Genomic DNA, 22470 nt, shown 5'->3' on the forward strand with positions numbered 1-22470 from the left:
TGGTTTGGTTCTTCCTTGATTTATATTTTATTCATCAGTCCTTTCAGAGCGTCCATTTTGTTATTTCCACTAGTATACTTTTACTACATCTACTCGTATACTGTAAATAATAGAGTAAATATATAATAAAGCAACTTAAATAGTGCCAAATTGATAAGGCGTGTGGGAGTATGAAGTAATATCTATGCAGATGTTAAGCTAGGAGTCTCGGCTCAGCAGGTGAGGTGGGGGGAGGGTATTTGCTCACTTATGCACGTAAAGCGGTATCAATTTACCCAGTCCACTCACTGCTCAGTTTAATATTGGCGCGAGAATTATGCTTTTTGTATATCTGAGCGGAATCGAATGAGATTTTTGAAATCTGGCTTGATATTTTAGTATAGAAGGTTGATGATATTATCTATACATCTATACATATAAATAAAATTGGAGTGTCTGTTTGTAATATTGAAAGAACCGTTTTTTACTACATGCATATGAATGTACATACGGTACATATACCCAAATAGCAATTTTTACAATTTTTGTCTGTCTGTATGTCTGTCTGTTTGTTCCGGCTAATCTCTGAAACCGCTGGACCGATTTTGACGCGACTTTTATTGGCAGATAGCTGATGTAATAAGGAGTAACTTAGGCTACTTTTTAACCGAGTTCCAAAAAGGAGGAGGATATTTTTTACTTTTTTTATGTTTTACCTATATTTTACTCCGCCGTTTGTGGACCAATTTTCAGAATTATTTTGTTGTTGCCTAAGATTTGGTCCATTTTGTTGACGCGGACGAAGTCGCGGGTAACAGCTAGTAACTAATAAAAATGCATCGTATATTTGGCTTCTGATTTTAAATATAATCATTTGATTTGGGTTTATAAGTGACACTTAAGAAACTTACCTACTTAAGAATTTCTATTCAATTCAGTTCCAATTAAAGCAGAAGTAGAAAACTTAACTTTCTAACTTACGACGGCCTCTGAAGAAATTCTAATTTGTTTGAAAGAAGGTGTAAAATCCAATATTCTTTTGATGCATTACGTGAAGTTGGCTTACTATAGTCAACATAGGCTAAAATGGTTGTGGCTTTGCTGAAATGCCATTAGGTGGTTGATATTGATTATATTTGATTCCTGCGCGATAAACCAATTCCGGCACAACGGATTTGCGGGCGTCATTTAGTTTTATCATAAATGTATTTAGCGTCAATGGGCTGCGCTTACAATCAGGTATCGCTCTGCTCATTTACACTGATTTATTCCATAAAAAAACTCCGCGTGATGGACGTTAATTATATTCTTAGCGCTTGTCGCAAAGTCAAATAAAGAAAGTGCCGGGAAAATCTCGCAGAATCTCATCAAGAGGGACGTCGGAGCTAATTTAAACGTATCACGTAGTTAATGGAAGTTACTTTATTGCTGTTATGAATGTTATCATTGTATTATGTTTTCTAATTGTGACTTTTGTGGAGTACTTTGATTAATGTAGTGAGAGCTGTGGAGGTCATATTGTGACTTCTGTCGAGTATTGTCCGATATTATGAATAAAAAGTTATGAAGATAAATTTTGTTATTTTTAACTTGATATTACCCGCTATTTTGCGCAGAACTTAAGCGGATTATCTATCTCTTTAATATTTTTATCTCAATAAATATTTCGTTACTTTGTCAAATATCATACTCATTTTTTTAATCAGTTCAACAGTTTAGGCAAAAGAAGACAGACAAGAAGGTAACAGTTTTTTTAAGATTGGTACATATTGCACGAAAACGCCTGTATCTTTAAGAACCTTTGACTAGTTTGAAACTCTAACGGTCGTACTCAATACATTTTAATAACTCAACTTTAAGAGGATACACCAGGGGTGAGAGAAATTGAAAATAGGTATTTGAAAATGTATTGCTGTCTCACCAATCTCAAGTCTCCCACCGCAGAGCGCGATAGAGACAACACGACAAAAGTTCTAATAAAAGAACAGAAAATCTTCGATTCGTTGTCCGCTGATTCCTTCTCCAAAACTTAACCGATTTAAGTACTTTTTTTCATTAAGAATTAAAGGAAGGCTTGAGCTGTGTTCCTATGTTTTATTTTTTTTTTTGTATATTCTAGCCAGTTTTGTTTTCTGGGTGTTTGAACACAGAGGAAAATCTGGCCATTTTTTTGGGTTTTTGGACGTTCTTATCTTTTTTAATAATAAAATTATGAAAAAAAGGAAAACATAGGGACATGCTAATAGTGGCCATCGATATTCAGGAAAAAATAATAGCTCTACCGGCATTATCCAGGGAGGAAATAGGGGACAACGTTTGTATGGAAAAACGGCGGTGTGGAATCCTCTTAATTGAATCATGAATGAAGAGTTTAAAGAAAAAGTAATATGGTTATTGCAGACTTGTGTAAAATATAAAGCTTATATTCTTTTTATACTTTTAAAATATCTACGTTAGGGTTTTGGTCTGTAAATAAGACGCTATCGTCTATAAAATATGTGCCGGGGACGTTTACGAGTATATCTCATTTTATCATCCGGCTTTAAAACGGCTAACGATAAAACATCGTCGTCAAATGGAGCCATTTCGAGTCATATTAACGATTTCAGTGATCGACCTGTCGTTTTATAAATATGCTCATATCGGATTTATTAAAATTTTAATCATCTTTTGGTTATAAACTCGGCAAAAACGCAAACTATTTCTTAAATTATGCTAGAAATATCATAAAATAAATATAAATAAAATAGATAATTTATGGAGAGTCAAATTGGATTTATTAAGATAGGGACAACTTTACAATCATAACATGTCTAATGATTTTAAAGTTAATAAATGTATGGTCTAACGGATGTGAATAGCAGTGAACAAAATTTGTTTAATATTAATAGAGTAAATTCAAAATAAGCGACTATTATGTTACGATGTAGAGTATGTGTCAGTCTATGTGTTAATGCGTGCTTGGATGCGCAAGAGTAAAATGTAGGTAAATTATAGTTGTTAGTTTCTTTGCTATTAATTATTATTAGTTTATTTATTAGTTATAAGTTATTAGCTAAGTTAGTGTTAGAGTTAGTTAAAATTTTATGATTCTAATTATTCCTTAGGATATTTTTAAATCAATAATAATTGTAACCATAGAAATGTACAGATATGCAAAGTTGTTGCAATCTCGAATAGCAACAGTGTGTACGTTATAAAAAAAATAAAAATAAAGTAGTTATTGTTAGTTATTATCTTATATATAAAATTCTCCTGTCACAATGTTCGTTCCCGTACTCCTCCGAAACGGCTTGACCGATTCTCATGAAATTTTGTGAGCATATTGAGTAGGTCTGAGAATCGGCCAACATCTATTTTTCATACCCCTAAGTAATAACTAATAAGGGCTGTTCACATTATTAAAAAATATTTATATGGCAAAACAACATTTGCCGGGTCAGCTAGTATATTATCATTTTCACAACCTCTGTGGCTCAATTGGTTGAGTGTGTGGCAGGCTGGCAGCTGTCGCGGTTTCGAATCCCGCCGACGCCGACCGGTCTGGATGTGTATTAAATATGTGTATGATATAGTAAAAATCTTAATTATATGTATAGTATAAAAGTATTAAATATATTTCCGTTGTCTGGTACCTGCAGTAATACAAGTCCTTCAGGTACTTATAGCACGGGGCCAGACTGATGTGGTGTGAAGCGTCCATAGATATTATAATATATATAATATTTGTATGTTAGTTTAAGGTATTTATTATATGGGCCTCTGATGCCCGAAATAAATGATTTGATTTGATTTGATAATAATAAAAAAAACATCTTTCGGTATGCGGCATATACTCTATGAATTACGATTATTTCATTCTATGTTTCAGGGTATCTGTTTGCGAAGAGTTATTTGGTTCTTCAAATATTTTAGCTGCCTCATACTTCGTTGATGTCTATTAAATATATATCATAAACAAGATCGATTTTATATGACATAAAAATTATTGGGATCTCATAAACTTTATACAATCGTAAAACAGCGTAGTTGGAATAATATTTACGACCAATTCGAGGACTTAATATCTTTGACTATTGCTTATTGCTTGTTCATATCGATAAAGACTTCGTTACTTAACATTTCACACTGTTTTCAGATTGTGTTAATTTTGATAATATTGGTCTTATAATTACGCTGTTTGGAAGAATATATCATATCGCATGCGCGTAGCATAACATGATATTACGAAATTCGCCGAAATAAAATAGTCGCAACGCTTTAATGTGTAATCACATAACTCTACATTAAGTTAAAGCGGCTAAATCTAATGTTATTGTAACTAATTTACCTTTATCAGCGTTGGAGGCTTGCACGTTGGGATCCTGTCGTTTGTTTGTTTTCGATCTTACTCGTTGTTGCAGCGTGAGCAGTGACGGGTAACGATCGTGATACTCTACCTTAGCACAGGGTCACAACAGAAGAGAAGAGAGTTTCAGCCGGCCAGAGTGAGTTGAGAAAGTGCTTACCATTGTAGAGGAGAGTGGGCTCGGGGTCCCGGGGTGAGGGTCCCGGCGCGGTGGCGGCGGGCGCAGGGCTCCGGCCGCGCCCCTCGCCGACCACGTCGATCTCCTCATCCGACTCGTCCCCCAGCGTCGCAGGAGCCGCCTTCCACTTCTTGGCCATGAGGCAGCGCGGCATGGCGGCGCCCGCATCGGCCTCAGCGCAACATCAAGAGACAGACGAATAGAGAAAGAGAGAGAAGAGAGAGCGGCGCCCCAGGCGAGCGGCGATGCGAACGCGCGTCCTCTTGCGTTGTGAGGGTCGGCGGCGGTGTCGTGGGTATATATGGCGCAGGGGAGGTGCGCGCGCCGCCGCGGCGATCGATGGCGGGGCGACACCTGCGGAGCGCCGACCCCACGAGATCAACCAGTGGAAAGTGGGCCCGCCACACCACCGCGCCGTGCCGTGCAGCGCCGCGCCGCGCCGCGCCGTGCCGTGCTGTGCAGCTCCGCGCCGTCCCGTGCTGCACGCGCCTGACCACGTTCACGTGGCTCCTTACTCAAACACAATTTTCACACGCTATTTTACTATAATGGAGCTAACTTGGTTTCTTTTATGAATATTATGTATTGTACAAGTTGATAATTAAACATTGTGTATCGAAATGACACTATGCTTTTTTTTAATATCCGAATAATTTTCTTTTAATTATACTTACCTGCCTGTTATAAAATGTTGTAGTTGAAAAGTGAAGGAAGCTGAAAGAATTTCGCACATTCGACATACCATCAAACGTTTACTTTAAAAACCTTCACTTTACGACTCCAGAGCGAGTAATAAAAGCACACAGCTGTCCGTGTACAGAAAATGTTACATTTTCCTTAACTCTTTAATTTATATCTTTATTTAAAAATATCCACGAGTCCTCTTTGAATTATTTGGTCTTAGGCCTTTACGAAAATGAAGCAATCTTTAAGAACAGTATGAAAAAGTATCTAAGTCAAGAAAGTACAGTAAGAGTATTAAAAAGAAATTAGAAAACTAATAATAATGTTAGCATAAGGGTGCAAATAAAAAGACAGAGTATTATTATATTTTTATTTTAACATTTTCACCTAAAGTACATTATTTAGGTCATGTTAGCAGTTTCGTACATGACTGCTTCAATATACAGTAGCCGGACAGAGGCATCCTTGCAGTAGAATTCTGATAGATTTCATAAATAACTTCTTAAATTTAAAATAATAATTGTTATTATAAATACTGTACCTAAATTCTTTACAATTTATTTGTGATTTTTTTCAATGTTTTATAAAGTTACGATGTTACAGTATTTTGTTTTGCCAGTAGATCTTCTGGATGCCCCTGCTACTTATTCTAAGTGCTATTTCTACATAGGTGCAATAGTTTGCTTAACTAATAACCCTAACTTTGCTATCGTAACGTGGCGATTTAACCAAGAAAAGAACATCAAAAACCAGTTTTAGCATAGTCGTAGAATAAAGCAAGGCTGCGGATATGTGGGACTTAGGTTCTGAAAAATATGTTATTTCCTAACCGTTAATATTAAAAAGACTTAGGGGCTGTTTCACCACTTTCTGATAAGTGTCGAATAGGCCAAAAACAAGTTTTTTCGAGGCTAACTTGGCATCGCCCTCTAGGTGACATCGGAACTGGATTTATATGTTTACTACAAGTATTTCAGCATTGAAATTGGAAGGGATTGTTAAAGAGGTGCCCTGAAAACGAGAATATACGACCATTGGTGACTTTTTAGTTGTGAACGCGCAGACTTGGCGGTATTAAGTTGGACTAAATAACGTCTTCCCCATTCAGGGACTTTCTCCTGTGAATTCCACCACTTAACTTGACAGATAGAGTATGGAGCATCCTATCCTATAAATAACAACATTATCCAGTAGATATAACTTTAGTCTTGGCATAAATTAATTTTAATTGTTGGTTATACTAAGATTAATTTATTTATACCGTAATAACGAATGAAGCGTCACTTAATTAAGACGAAATGAAACGCGGTACTGCAGTTTTTGCTCGGCATTGATAGCTTTATCTACTTCTATTATTGGATAATAATAGAAGTGGATAAAGATGAATTGGATATATACTCTACTTGATAACTTTATCCACTACATAAGAGGATACACATTTCGTTGCAAACGCTAGGATTTGATAAACATCAACCATTTTCAAAACCCTCATATCCACAAGCCCAGAAGACAAAACTACATTTTAACATGATATGCCGTTATTACGCTACTTTATAAATGCATTAAGCGTAATGTCTTAAAATTAGTACACGACAGATTACTTTTTTATTATTATAATATTGCTTTGAGTTTAATAGGAATAATAATTTTGGTTCGTAAATATCTAATAAATTGTTTATAAAACTTTAAACATTCCCAATATGAAGTATTATAAAAATTGTACAAAAAATTGCTAAATACGTTCTTGCAGCTCCAATTTGAAATCCGGGTTTTTAGTATGGCTCAGTGTTTTTAAGTTTGTAAGTATGTAAAAATAATATAATATTTAATTTTTTTGATTAGGTAGATAAAATTTATGATTTATGATTTCTATTTCTATCGTTGTTTATACTATTCCAAATAAAAAAAAATATTTTATTGTACGTAAAAGTTGCAAAATTTCGTTGTTTTTCTTTTATTTGAGCACACGGCTCCCACTGCTGTTAAATTATTTGAATGATCAATTTATGAATTCCCAGTAGTTATTTGATGTGGCATTTAGTTTTGCCTGTATAAAATATCTTCACTGAAAAATTATAAAATTGTTTACAATACGTTTAATATGTTTACACAATATAAATATCGTACAGGAGTGTATCGAGGCGACTCCTAATCAAACTCGCCCGCGTGGACGACACTGCATTGTTTTGCTACTTGATGTTATTATAAATCCAGTATAGCGCTTGATGAGGACTGTTCATGAAGATGACGTGTATTATATTTCATATTGTGTTATATGTAAGTAATCTATGGTTCAAGTATAAAGCGTATACTTAAAAAGTAACACAAGTTATTTGCGTGTACAAAGGAAAATGGTTGTACATTTTTATTCAAATTTTATCGGATGAAACCGCATGTAAATGCCCATATTACTTTTCCCGACAAAGAATTTTTCTCTTATTTACAAGCTTATATTATCTTAACTAACACATTATGTGACAATTATAAATACTGAGTGTTTTGCATATCTTCAGTCTTGCTACATTGTTACAAACGACTACTTTTACATAATACCTAGCAATAGCATGCAATCCTAATCTAGGTTTTCATGTGATAAAGTCTAGTCGTCGGTAATTTCAGTGCTTACTTCTATTAAATGCTTAGGCCGCAAGAATCAGTAGCCCAATTCTTACATTTCGAAGCACTGTAACAATTGGGCTGGATAAAACGAGAATCGGGACCCAAAGATAAGCTTAATTTTAAAACAAAAGCAGTGACGCATAAAATAGCAAACTTATTAACTTTTTTATACAACCTAAACGTATTTTTTGTGATTAAAAAATAATTAAATACTCTTTAATTTTATTAAAGAATATTAAATTTAAGTAAACAATACCACATGAAACTTTAAAAGTAATATTAAATTATTATGTCATTATTATAGTAAAACTTACTTGATGAATTTTCAATTACTCTTATTTTTGTACAAACATTTAACGACAACGTGGTTTATTATTTGGTATTACTAAACCTACAAGCATGTTTTGGCGCGTATATATAGCTATTATGTAGTTTGTGAATTGTGAGGTTCTTTGACTGAAGTTTATCTACTCACTTGAGCTTTTCATTGGCTAACGTCAAAACATTAAACAATCAATAACGGTGTTGTATACATAAACTAATGTGTAAAAACCACGGCATAAATAACATCAGCCATAATTCCTAACTTGGCTGCGAAATAATACTTACGTAGGAAAATGACAGTCATTCGCCAATGTCAAGTATCGTTTTGGGATGGAAATTGACAGGATTGCAAAATGCTGTCTCTCAATTGCCACTTTACAAGATAGCGAAGTTTTGATTTCGGTCACGCGCCAAAACATCCCTATAGTTATTTTGCATCTTCATATGGTTCAAACGTATCGAGACACAAACCTCTCGTCAAATATCTAAATTAAATTCTGTGCCTCGCTATTATGATTTACAGTGATAGCAGTTAAATAATCCTAAGTAAAGGTAGGTATTCAAGCTATCGTAACGGAGGTGTATAAATTTTGTGAGCTTACACATAAAAACGCTTATATCAATCTTACACCAAATAATTGAAACTTAGAACTAAATACAGTATAGTTAAATATCTTTAAGAATTTCGAATTTTAAATATAGTCATCGCATCTAGAATTGTACGGAAAGTATTGCTTTTGTTACACTTACATTAATTTTAGGATTGGCATAGGTGATCTAGTTAAAATACATTATATATTATGTGTTTTCTAAGATATGAAATAGTTCTAAGTGTGACTTTCAATCGCCAGATAGCTCTTAGACTGGATTTATATGGGTCTGCGCGAATGAGCGGTTTTAGCCATACAAGCAATAATAATTGTATGTAACAGCAGCGCGACCGTGCCGCTATTTAAATAAATCGTTACAAACTTCCATAGTTTGTAAAGATTTATTTAAATAGCGGCAATCACAATTATTGCTTGTGATCTCGCGGTATAGTTTACCTTATATGTGTCAAATTTATGCCTCGAATAAAAGTTAGCTGACGATGGAAAAACCAGCCCTAAAAATAAAAAAAGATCTACCAAACGGCAAATAGGCCAAAACCTACGTGGAAATTGAAAAATTTCATCCAGCCACATAACCTGCACCTACTTCTCATTTATACTTTGAGCTTAGGGTCGCACCCATGACTCATAAGTACTAGTGTCGCAGAATTTTAGTAAGTGTGAGTATAGATATATATTATTTTTAACCCATCAAGCCCCATAAGCTCACCGGTGAGCAAAACACATTAGAGTAACAATAGATAGAACCAAGAATCCACGATCGACGGATTAATTGAACTTACAGCTCATAAAATTTTGCTTGCGCATGTAATATATTAAATTGGAATGTAAAGAATACTTACACTCGGTTTTTAAAATTGGAAAATGCACAGTTTGTAAAATTCATTTTTTTAATAAATATTCGTTCGTCTTTAATAAATAATCGTTAACCTTTAAAATCCGGCAGCAAGGAAAAAAGCTACCAAGTTTTCGTAATATTACTTTACAGCACGTTACTGCTAAAAATAAACGTCATGTTTCGATTTAAGTTTTGAACGTGAGTTATGAAGCAATTTGTTAAAATGGTGCGATGAAAATGCGGCGTTTGCTCAAAATACGCTTAAGGTAGTTTTCCAATCCTAAACTAGTGACAAGGATCGCGACCGCGACCAATAAAAACTCAAATAAAATTCTACTTTATGACCTAGACTACAGGTTTTATTTTGCTCTATGCCACTACAACGTAGCCGCGGCGTGGGTTGCTAGACTAAAATTTGAATTTTTGACTTTCACGGTCACTTGCACGTAAAATCACCTTTTATATGCCGGCTCGAAACGCTTGTTTATTTTGTCCGCTAGAAATAAAATGTAATATACTTTTTACCAAATAGTTACCTCGTGTCCACCGGGTAGTAACATAATCGTGGCTTGCCTGGAACCCTTAAGGTCTGTCGATCACGAACTAAAACTGTGCTCAATTTTTTTGCCATGAAAAATAATTAATTTTGTCACAATTTACATAAAGACTCAAGATCCATGCAAAATTGTATTGAAGTTTGGAAGACTTGTCTCGATGAATCAAAATGAAACTCATCTCTCGATATAATATCAACCGTCCGATCATCAGTCTTATATTACAGCATCGTGTTCAACAGCTGTTTTCGAATTAAGACGCACCTCTCAGAATTGACCCATCTCAATTAAATAAAACGACTTACGCTACTCCTACTTCTACCCTACGTCACCAAAATATTGATCAATTGACAAAATAAATTGACTTAAACCCTAAAGATCAAATCTAGGTGTACATTATAATAAAACGTTACGTATAATTAAATTTTCCATAGAACATAATTAAAGCTTATAATAGACTAGAGAGTGTTGTATATTTCGTAAATAAAATTAGGCCTTTAAATAAACTAAGACGTAAATCAGTAAAAATCGCGTAGAAATATGTAGCTGTAACTTTGTCATATATATGTTCTTATATATATTTTTATATACATTTATGTAAAAAGAATTAAATTGCACATGATAGTATTGAGTATTAAATAAATATTATTTAACCGCAATTATAGAGTTATCCCGTTTAATTGTGTAAATAATTTTGTGAATCAATATAAGTATTTCAGTACTTTAGATCTATAATAATGTACAGTTAAATTTTTTAAAGATTAACCCGAATAAACTTTATGTCATAGTAAAATTTCGTTGAAGTGTCGTACTTTTGTTCATATTTTATTGTAAGTTTTTTTTAGTAATATTTAATAAGCATAGGTACACTAATCGCAAAATATAAGAGGGGTCGTCAAACAAACAATAAAAAGTGATTCACCTACGCGACGTGGGAACGTCTATAAAACGCCTTAAATACTAAAGTGATATTCAAAAATATTGGTAACACTACTTACGTTTATATCACGCTGTGCTTAATTGTATGTGTAGCGAATTATTCGAGTTTACCGTCTGTTGTGTACTTACTACACCATAATTAAACTACGCTACACCTACCTCAAGCTTACGTTATCACTAACCTAATTTACTCAAACACAAACATCACAAATATTTTAAGTTTGACTTAAATGTGGCTTATACAAAAATACGTCTCTTCGAGTCACATCACTAAATACACTTTGAAATTGCACAAGTTGTTTACACATAAAAATAATCTGACTTAAATTACTTCGAAACAGTATTATACAAATATAAATAGTAAATAACAACACAACAAAATTATACATGTGACTGCAAATAACTGTTAATTAAAAATCGAACCACGAATAATTAAAACAATATCAAAACGTTTAAATTAAAGTTGGAAATGACAGTGGATACTAAAATAAAATTATATATTATGTTACCGTTAGAATGCAGAATACGTCAACGTTCACATTACCTAGGTAATCTGCAGATTCCCTGATACCATCCGTTAAAGTGTGAAATTTAAAAAAAAAGCTTATATTTGCACTTTAACTAGTTAGTTTGCATTATCTTTTATTGTAAAAGTCCTAAAACATTGACTTAAGCTTGTCAACCTAAGACTGTTGTTGTTTTGATTATTTTTGTTTTAGGGGCGATTTCACCAAAGAAATGGAACGCGTTCAAAGCACTCTGAACCGCATTCAATTATAACGTCGAAATGCATTTCACCAGCATGAACTGAACGCGTTCACAGCTAATCCAAGTTTTATCTTCTGAACGCCCGAAGTCCGAAGTTTAACGTCATAAAACCCGTTCAAGCCCTGTCATGGCGGAACGAAAAACAAAGACAAAAGAAATGTCAAGATGACAGTTTTGACACATTCGTTTGGTTATTTTATTTATTTTTTCTTGTTATTTTGTAGTTAAATTAACGTGAAAAGGCTTTAATATGATGAAAACATGTAAAATAATCGCGTAACGTCACGTAAACTTAGATTTAATAATCGCAATCAAAAGAAGTTTGTGAAATCCATTCGAAACAAAACGAGATTTACGTCGCAGCATGAACGCGTTCAATGAGAACTAAGTTTTATAAAACGAAGTTTTATGTGTGTTTGGTGTAATCCCACCTTAGTTGATACGATCTGATATAAAGGGTTTTCCAATAGGGACATGACAATCTTGAATTTAGTTTGTGGACGCACCCTTTCACTTAACATCCAACTGTCACTGTCAGTTTATACAGTAGCATTTTCATCATGGTGATGTACACGAATGAATTAGTATTAGTATATTATTAAATAAGTAATTAGCAATATTAGTAATTAGTAATTAGTACCTATATTAGTATGGAAGTATGGATAATTCTCTACAACTACATAACGTGTTTTATTTAAACAAGAACCTGTTTATGTAATTTAATGAGAATAGAATAAACTTTTTGCACTTTAACTGACTCACCCAGATAGTCTGCAGAATACCTTGTTAATCTGCAGTCTAACTGGTATACGCACATTAACGGTAACATATACACTTATATCGAATGCTATATCTTATTAATATGCCCCCAAATTGACTAGGACAAGATGTTCGCACAGAGCTCGGAACGACGCCACCACGCCACGAAGTGTGGCTCTATGACATATTATCCAATTAGTAGTCAAGAAAATGTAAACAAACAAACGTCACATGTCACCTCGTTTATATTTAGATAGTGTTGTTAGGAGCACTACTGAAAAACAGTCGCAATAGTTGTAGAAATAAGTAAAATAAAAGGTGTTAAATTTTTTTCCAGGATCAGTTTAAACCTTTTTAAAAGATTATAATATGGTCATTGGTATTCGACGTTTGTTTGCTAACATTTAGATGGTGTCTCCGCACTTACGGGAGTTGCAGTGGCGTAGCGAGGCGCGGTCGCGGGGGGCGCCGGGATTCAGTTTGGTCCTTCCGCGGCGCGCCCGCTGGTGACTACACTACACGCACGCTACTCGTGCCCTACCACTCTCTACTCACTTTACTTTATTGCTCTCTTTGTACCACAGCTCGACGGTTTCATTAAGTCTCTACGTATCACCGTAACTACATCTAAAACGTCACACCTCGGTGCGCCGATAACTTAGCTCTACGATTTATATAATATACCATACACAGCAACATGAGGCTCCTGCCATAAATTGACATAACACCGTCGAAATCGGACTAATTTATAATTGAAAAAATATTAATATTTTTATAATACAGGAGGAGCCGTAACTATTTTAGGTACGTTATTATTGCTTATATTTCAACTCCGCCGGGGCGCCGACGAGCTACGCTATAAAAATTCTTCTCTTCCAATATAAAGGTGTAAAGAAGTTTATAGAGAAATCGTTCGTTGCAATGAATTCGTAGACGGGATTCCTACTCGTTGTCGGGGCGCGTCGTGCAGCTGGTCTCTTGGTGCTTGGTGAGATAGCTCTTGAGCGCGAAGCACTTGTTGCACTTGTCGCACTCGTACTTCTTGTCGGTGGTGTGGGTCTGGAAGTGCGCGCGCAGGTTGGAGCGGTCCGCGAACTTCTTGCCGCACTCCCGCAGCGGGCACTTGTAGGGCCGCTCCCCGGTGTGCGAGCGCAGGTGCCCGCGCAGCAGCCACGGCCGCGAGAACTGCTTCCCGCACACGCCGCACACGTGGCCCATCTTGTGCGTCAGGATGTGCATCGCCAGCGCCGGCATCGACACGTACGCCTTGCCGCAGTCCTCGCACCGCTTCGCCGACGCTGACTCCAGGCTGCGGTGCGTCTGCTTGTGGCGGGACAGGTTCGAGGAGGTGGCGTAGCGCTTGCCGCACTCCGAGCAGTCGTACTTCGGCCGGTCCTTGTTGAGGCACTTCACCTCCTGCAGCCCCGCGTTCAAGCAGACGACCGCCGGCGGCTTCGGGGGCGGCGGGGGCGGCGGCGGCGGCGGGTAGTCCTGGATGATGATGGTGGGCTCCGCGACGGGCACGGCCACACACGCCAGGGAGACGGGCATCGGCGGCTGCGGCTCCGGCAGCGCCTGGTACGCGACGTAGCTGACCTGCGGCTCGACGGCGTACTCGAAGGGCGACACGTTGGCCACGGGCACGGGCACGGTGTAGATGGGGTCGGGGGGCTCGTCGGTGATGATGAAGATGTTGGTGGGCTGGATGGTGTAGGTGTAGACGGGGAGCACGGCGGGCGGATGCGGGGGCGGGAGCAGCGGCTCGGGTTCGTAGAGGGCGAGCGCGGCGGGGGCGGCGACGGGGGGCGGCGGGGGCGGCGGGGGGTGCGGGAGTGGCAGGGGGGGCAGGCTCTGGGACAGGGAGAGCAGGTCGTGCGCCGCCTCCGTCTCCTCCGGCGAGCGCTCCGACACCGGCGTGCCCACGTACCCGCCATACGTGCTCGCCCGCGGCTCCGGTTCTGTCGACATAAGAACAGAATTTTATTTATTTATTTGCCGTGCCTTTGCATATTTGCCATTTCTTCCTGTCTGATACATGAACCATGTTTTTAATTAAAAAGTTTTATGTAGTAGTTTCTTTTGTAATCATAATATCTTACGAAACAAAACAATTGTCTTGGGTGGCGCTCATTGGGGGAGGCTACGTTCAGCATTGGGCGGTAATAAGCTGATGATGATGATGATGATGATAACTTGGAAAAATTATAATGTAGTAGATGTGAAATGTTACAATTTAATATCATTTTTTTTTTTTTTATTCAGTCCAAAAGAGTTTAGAGAAATAGAGAAAACACACATATACCACAAGTTTTTGATCACTCAACCATAAAAGCGCATTGGCAAAATAATTATAATATCGTATCTGAAATTGGATTCAAAGTGCTCCGGGAACCAGAATGGAATTTCCGAGTACTCTCTGACTAGACACTATGGCCCTCAAAGGGCGGTATTCGAATGTACCGTCACGCGTACTCCTATATTCTCTTTGAATTTACCTTCCACCTTGAATTGTTTATTTAGGTGATAATTTTCATTTTAATGAAATTTCATCCTTTATAATATTCAAATTGGGAATTCGGAGATTGTCTAAGTACATGTAAATATTGTGATTGTGTGTAGCTAGTTGAGAAACCATTCTAATTATACGTTTAATATCTACGAATATTAAAATCTAAAGAAACGTAACTCCCATACTTCAACTTATATCTAGTGTGCTTCAACCATTTTGAATTTGGTTCCTTTTTGCACACTAAGATATGACATTAGCTACCAAACACTAAGCTAAGTGTCTAAACATTGGGTCACCAAATGGCGGACCGCGGTCCGCATCCAAACCGACGACGTATTGTGTGCGGACCAAGCACTTTCAAAGATGAACTTTGTTAAAAATAAATTTCGGCCTCGATTTACTGATGTCGCAATACCAAAAATTGACACGTATATCGTTGATAATATTATATAAATAAACACCTTTGTTATTTCCGTAATTACCTTTGTTTAATAAAATATCTAATATATTTTTTTATAAAATGTGTGGACCGCGGTCATTTCATTTCTTAAAATAGACCCCGAGTGAAACTAATTGGCAAACCCTGATCTAAACACACCATACCGACGCAATACCGAAGTGCTCGGCATGATTACGTCAGCAATGTCAAACGCATAGCGTAATTTCGATGGTGTGTCATCGGTAATTTAAAATAAATTGCAGGCGTAATCATGCCGAACTTCGGCCGCTTATTTTCGACCTAGTGTGCTAAGACACTTACCCCCTATCGCGTCAACAAACCGGATTCCGGACGCGATTGATTATTATTCTTCCTTAGTTTTTATTATTCGTAGCATAATTTACGTATTTATAAATGCTTACAATATTATTTTTCTACCCACGCTAAAACCGCTCTTTTTTACCTTAATGGGTAATGTTGGCATCATTTTTAAATGTCTCGGCCACTCATCAAACCGACACATTATGAAAGAACATAATACAAGGGGAATAAACTTTATTATGAAGGAAATAATGTAGCGAAACTATAAATCGGAGCTGAGATATTAGGCATTTTAAGTATTTATTTTTTAACTAATAATAAACACATATTATTAGTTAATAATAAATACAATATTGAGACAAAATTTTACAGTATTGTGTATAGCGTTGTAGCTCTTAAGTCTTAACTATTATCACTACACGTGTGGATCAGTCAGCACTCGGTCGGTTGGCTAAATCCGATTACCGCTGTATCAATTCGGCACTATTGGGATGGACTGGCTTAGCTGTTAATACCATAATATTAAGTATTACTAATCACTAATAGTACTGATACTGATAGTACGCTATTAAAAATAAATACTATGCTTTAAGGTACATAGTACTTAATAAACAAAGGAACAATCTTTAAAACAAAAGGCGTGAAAATGTAACCTGTAAAATACAAACACAAAATAATCGCTTCAATAAATCGACAGCGAATTGAAAACTATTTACAATTGTTTGCTTACCCAAAGTGTTATTGGTGAATTGTAAGCGAATTTTATTCCACAATCGGATTCTGTGCTCGAATTAAATTATTCTTGAAAAGGGTGCAATCAGATATCAAGATGAAAGAGCGTTGTTTTCGATATTATGCTTCGAGCGTGCTATTAGTCGTATTCAAACACTTTAAACGTATGAATACATTTCACCGGCTTAAAAGCAAATTAATTTTACAGCCTTTTTATAAGTTGATTTTGCATTGATTTTACACTACACACGGTAAGAGAGGATGTGAGGATATAGATAAAAGATTTCCGTTCAAACAAAGATTAAATACTGTCAAGTGATTGAAATATTATACTTTGTTTCGACATATGTTGGATATAAGTACACGATATTTTCTCCAAATTAAATGGAATAATAAATTGGACTTATGTTATAGGTAGTAAAGAAAAAATTAAAAATATACTATTGATTTTACAATAATCTAATCTGATTTTAATTTATTTGAGAATATATTTTATGATACAAATACAATTCCATACTATAAAATAAAATGTCAGTAACTTCGCTTACGCAGAAATTCCTTTATCGCGTAAAAACCTTACGTTTCTCTGTAATAAAAACTTATTTCTTTGCCCGGAACACAAAATAACACCTCCATGGCCATTGAAATGCTTGAGGCATTTATAATATTGGTTATGTTAGTACTGATGTCGCCCGAAACTGCGTTGCGCCAAAATTCGTTTATCGCGTGGGAGAACCGTACATTTTTTCCGGATAAAAAGTATAATATTATGTCCTTTCCCGGGACTCAAAGTATCTCTATACTAAATTTCAGCGAAATCGTTGCAGCGGTTTGGGCGGGAAGAGGTAACAGACAGCCACCCTTTCGCATTTATAATAATACTAGCGACCCGCCCCGGCGTCGCACGTGTATAAAATATATAGCCACCAAAAAAATGATTAAAATCTATAGCCTATTTATTACCCTTCACGCGGTCTTTTTCTTATCTGTGCCAAATAACATAAAAATTGCTCCAGTAGTTCGCGAGATAAGCCCTTTCAAATAATTTTCCTCATTTTTTCCTCAATAAATGGGCTACCTAACCTAACACTGAAAGAATTTTTCAAATCGGACCAGTAGGTCCTGCGATTATCGCGTTCAAGTTAGGCCTTTTAAATTATTTTCTCGTTTCTTCCACATTTTCCTCTATATCTTCGCTCCTATTAGTCTTAGCGTGATAAAATATAGCCTATAACCTTCCTCAATAAATGGGCTATCTAACACTATCTAACATCATCAAAAAGTCACTTTTTTCCCCTCATGTCCCTTTGTTCCCTAAAATCTTTAAAACTCCGCAATAATCTTCAAGTTGAGGTGACAACTGGAACTATTCCTCGTCTATCTATATATAGAATATAGTTTAGTATGGATATTACTCCACTAAAATCCTTAATTCAATCTTGAAATTCATAGTTAATTTCAGGAAACGAGATTATCCTCACCTGTAAACAACGAGGAATAGTTCCAGTTGTCACCTCAACTTGAAGATTATTGGCGCTGATATTAATTAAATTTCACAATCCGCAAACTGCGGAAACAAGTTTGTTCATAGTATCTCTAAATGGAATGTTTAAATTATAAGAATATTGAAATTCAATCGTTTCTAAATTAAAATATATGAATGAAAATACTGTGCTCTCTTTCTGATTTTTTAGGGTATTAATTAGATAATTAGCACAATTTAAATAACACATCTTAAAATGGGACTGCTGGCCCTTCTTCGTCACATAAAACAGACGGACCGCCAACACGATAACAAGCGATAATAAGCGATAACAGCCAAGGAAAATTGATAACTTCTTAAGTGTCGCAACATGTGCGTTTCTATGTTCCCAAATCTTCAACCTCTGGGTACCAACTGCAATGTAATATGAATACGAGGCATCGCTTCGTGAAATTATTATAACTAGGCCTTTGCATCATGCAGTATTTTTAGAGCTAAGTAACCACTCCTCATTTTAGGAGTGGTTACTTAAGAGGGCACTAGGTACAGTATTTACTGCACTCTCTACCAGTGCGAACCCAAGGCCACGGACGCTCTCAGACGTGAAATTATTATATTATTAAATTATGTTAGTAACATCATTTTTTAGGTTTAAATCAAATAATGAATAAATTATCTCTGCTCTATGCCGTTAGATATGGCGCAGCTCAGTGACGCACAAATATGGACAGTCAAGTCGACTGGCTATCATAGTAAGAATAGCTACTAACTACTCACAAAATCCTTAATAATAATTAAGGATTTTGTGAGTAGTTTACTTGAACTACTACTCGCCTACCATAGCTGTTGCCATTATTGATTTCGAGAAAAAACGCCAAAAAACAAGTTTGTTGTATGGGAGCCACCCTTACCTAAATATTAACTTTATTATGTTGTTTTTAGTTTCTTGTTAAAGCGATAACAGAAATACACAGTCTGTGAAAATTTCAGAAGTCTAGCTATAGCGGTTCTGTAGATATAGCCTGAAGACAGACAGACGGATAGACATCTCAATAATAGGGTCCCGTTTTTGCCCTTTGGGTAGGGAAACCTAAAAACCAGTAACAGACTTCCTTGTTCAGTATATTATGGTCGTAATTAAAAGCAGACGAAGTTGCCAGTAATAACTAGTGGCGTAAATAAATATTTTAACGAATATTGTAAATGAAAATCCGAGTGTCCATTTGTGGTTTGAAGCAAGACCACAGCCGTCGGTAACGACGCACGTTTTCATTATTTACAGATCGAGAAAGATAATCCTGGATTAATATTTTATTTTACATATTTGGACGTTCGATAAATGTTATTCGATGTATATCAAATACATTCAATTTTTTTTTGTTGAAGCATGTAGAATGTTTATTTAGGTTCGTATTTCCGAAATCAAATTTTATAATATAAAATAAAATAGGCTGGAAGTAAATATTGGTGGAGCTAATGTGTTCGTGGCTAATTTGAGATTGTCAAATAACAACAATGTAACTGTACTCAACTTTCGAACAAAGAAAAGTAAGATGCCGTTTTTCATTTGCGTATCTTAGTTGCTAAATAGGTAAACCGCATCTATTTAGCAGCTACGAGGTAACAGACAGACACTTATATAATAATAATAATCTTTATTTTCTCCTCACAATACAGGTTTAAGATATACTTACATAATAGAATTTCTGACAGTCAGGTGAGATTGTAAGGAGCTGGTGTCCATTATAGGTCATGCCAGTATTACAGATCACCAGGTCCTTACCCCAAGGAACATTATAATTCGATGTACGCGATTCATATCACTACACTACAATTAAAGTTGGGTTCCGTTTTACAAAATATCACAGCATGATACAGCATTATGAGAAGATAAATATTATTTAAATATAAAAAGATATAGATCTGTTGTCAATAAAAGTAAATCCAAGGAATAAAAAATTAAAATAAATGCCCTTTATGTGTATGTATGCATGTGCGTGTTAGTGTATGTGTGTGTTACAACAGAAGAAGCTATCCTTTGCTATAGTTAGAAGATTCAACTGATTCAAAATCTAATATGACAATTTCGATTCGATTAAAGCAGCATCAGTTGTGATCAGTCAACTTACTCGGACTCCTATAAACTAAGGGTTGATTCAGACCGCAACGCGACGCGTAGATGCATTTCTAAATTTATCTACGAGGCGAGGCGAGGCGCGGCATTAATTTGTATGGATTTGACAGATTTCGATTGCGTGAGACGTCTTGCGAATCTGTCAAATCCATATAAATTTAGAAATGCATCTACGCGTCGCATTGTGGTCTGAATCAACCCTTTAGAATACCCATCCAATGAAACGGCTCAGCGACGGAAAACTAAATCACTAATTGAAGTATTCGCCCCGGGTACTTTAAATCCCATCGCACCCATTTAAATCCCAGTTGAACAATTATTAATATTCTTAGGTCTTTAACGGCCGCAATCAAAGACATTTAATAATGAAATGAAATAGTTTATTTAGTAAAGTAACACAGACTCACTTGTTAGTTGTTAGTAGTGGGTTATATTACTAGGTGTTGCCCGCGACTTTGTCCGCGTCCACGTCAATTTTTTTTTTGTAAAAGTATTTTTTTTTTAAATAAAATGTATCCTATGTTACTCCTGATACCTCCAAGCCCAAGATTATGTGATGATTCATCAAGTAGTTTTTACGTGAAAGCGTAACAAACATCCACGCTTTCACATTTATAATATTAATAAGGAAATAAGGATATTAGTAACATTTAATGATTAAATTTTAATTTAATGAGGCTTTGACATATAATGTATAAGGTTATGTCGAAATATTCAATAAACTACAGTTAAGTAATTTATATTCGTCAGGGCTATACCTGAACGATATCCGTGGCTTCTATACCTGAACAATATTCATGGTCTATGTGTTTGGACAATATTCATGGGCTGTGTGCCTGGACAATATCCGTGTGATTGTATTCTCGCCGCCGGATACCGCCACGCATTTTAATTGGAACCTTTGTCTCTTCTTATTAAGCGATGTGGGCATGTGATTGACAGACACGTACTCGCTCCCAATTTTGCAAACAATAATAATAATACGGACGCTTCGCACCACGTCAGTCTGATCCTGTCGTAAGTCTCGTACTCGTAATAAGGTACTTGACCTAAATTCAATTTCATTGAACAGTTGAACAAATGCATATTTCTAGTAAAACTTGGCCTAGGAAACCGTATTTCACCCTTATCATCAAATAAAAGCTTATAATTGATAAATAAAGTCGATTTGAAAATATGATTTTATATTTTTTAATTTGTACTGACGAAAACGCATATTATCTCCATTTATTGTAGTTAAAACTTTTTTCCAAAAGTTTTCAACATTAGAAATGATTTCTAATTTCTTATTTAATTATTTTCTAATTTTTTGGCACTTTTAGAATCGTACGTTTTGCACATAAAAAATTTCAACAAATAAAATTTAGTGTAAAATACAAATAATATGACGTCACACTATGGCGGACAGTGTTTTCGGCGCCATTTAAACGGTATATTTTTCAATCAACATTTTAATGGGTTTCTACAGTTTAAAAGTTTTACGTTGTCCATCAAATACAATGGCTTTACAAATTAAAAATCAATATTGCATGGTCCACAGCGGGCATGCAAATTGTCCGCACAACTGATTGAATTAGATAGGCATGCTTTTAATATGACGAGGGGTTTGGGCCCAAATTAAAATGGGAGACCGTTATTCACCGTTAAATGGACAATTTTTACCATAAATAATAATAATTAATACAAAAGCTCCACATTTCAGTCCACATGTTAACTGATTTTTAATTAATTAATTGTGACATCCAGTTATGATGAAATACTGTGTTGGATTATTTAGTTATTATTGTTGGTTTTCCAAATGCCCAAATATATAGATTTCAATACAAATTATTATACTGACTAGACCTAGTCTTCTATCTCTTACAATCTTTTACAAGTACTATTTAATAATAAAATAGTTTAATTTTGTATTTTATATAATTAGTAGGTACTTTTATTATCGTAACAAATAAAATTATTATATTTTTTATATTCTTTATTTTTAATATGTTCAAATTACACACTATTGTATTCAAACTATTTTTATTAAGTAAAGCTAGACAACGAAATAAGTTGTTTTAAAAAACTAATTAACAGTTTCCTTTAACTACAATAACGAGTGTTTTACCAGCGCAAACACAATGCATTAATAAAATTACCTTTGTACGGCAAAAACCCGATAATTGTTTGTTTATTTTAATTACTTACTCGCTTTTCAGAGAACGGAAATATAAAGGTCAAAGTCGACGCTTCATTAGCCATTCGAAATAAA

At 35.6% G+C, this 22470-nt stretch overlaps 2 protein-coding genes across 2 annotated transcripts in view; both read right to left on the bottom strand.

Annotated features, from left to right (window-relative positions):
- Window positions 1-4759, bottom strand: part of LOC121738403 (transcriptional repressor scratch 2-like) — a 53541-nt gene extending 48782 nt beyond the window's left edge. Inside the window, exon 1 of the mRNA XM_042130430.1 lies at window positions 4488-4759. Coding sequence (XP_041986364.1) covers window positions 4488-4659 — 172 coding nt within the window. The 5' untranslated portion in view covers window positions 4660-4759. The remainder of the gene's footprint in view (window positions 1-4487) is intronic.
- An 8230-nt stretch (window positions 4760-12989) lies between these two features.
- LOC121738404 (zinc finger protein SNAI2-like) overlaps window positions 12990-22470 on the bottom strand; it is a 55624-nt gene continuing 46143 nt past the window's right edge. The window contains exon 3 of the mRNA XM_042130431.1: window positions 12990-14559. Coding sequence (XP_041986365.1) covers window positions 13544-14559 — 1016 coding nt within the window. The 3' untranslated portion in view covers window positions 12990-13543. The remainder of the gene's footprint in view (window positions 14560-22470) is intronic.

The sequence above is a fragment of the Aricia agestis genome, chromosome Z, assembly GCF_905147365.1.
Source record: "Aricia agestis chromosome Z, ilAriAges1.1, whole genome shotgun sequence".
In the NCBI taxonomy this organism is placed as follows: domain Eukaryota; kingdom Metazoa; phylum Arthropoda; class Insecta; order Lepidoptera; family Lycaenidae; genus Aricia; species Aricia agestis.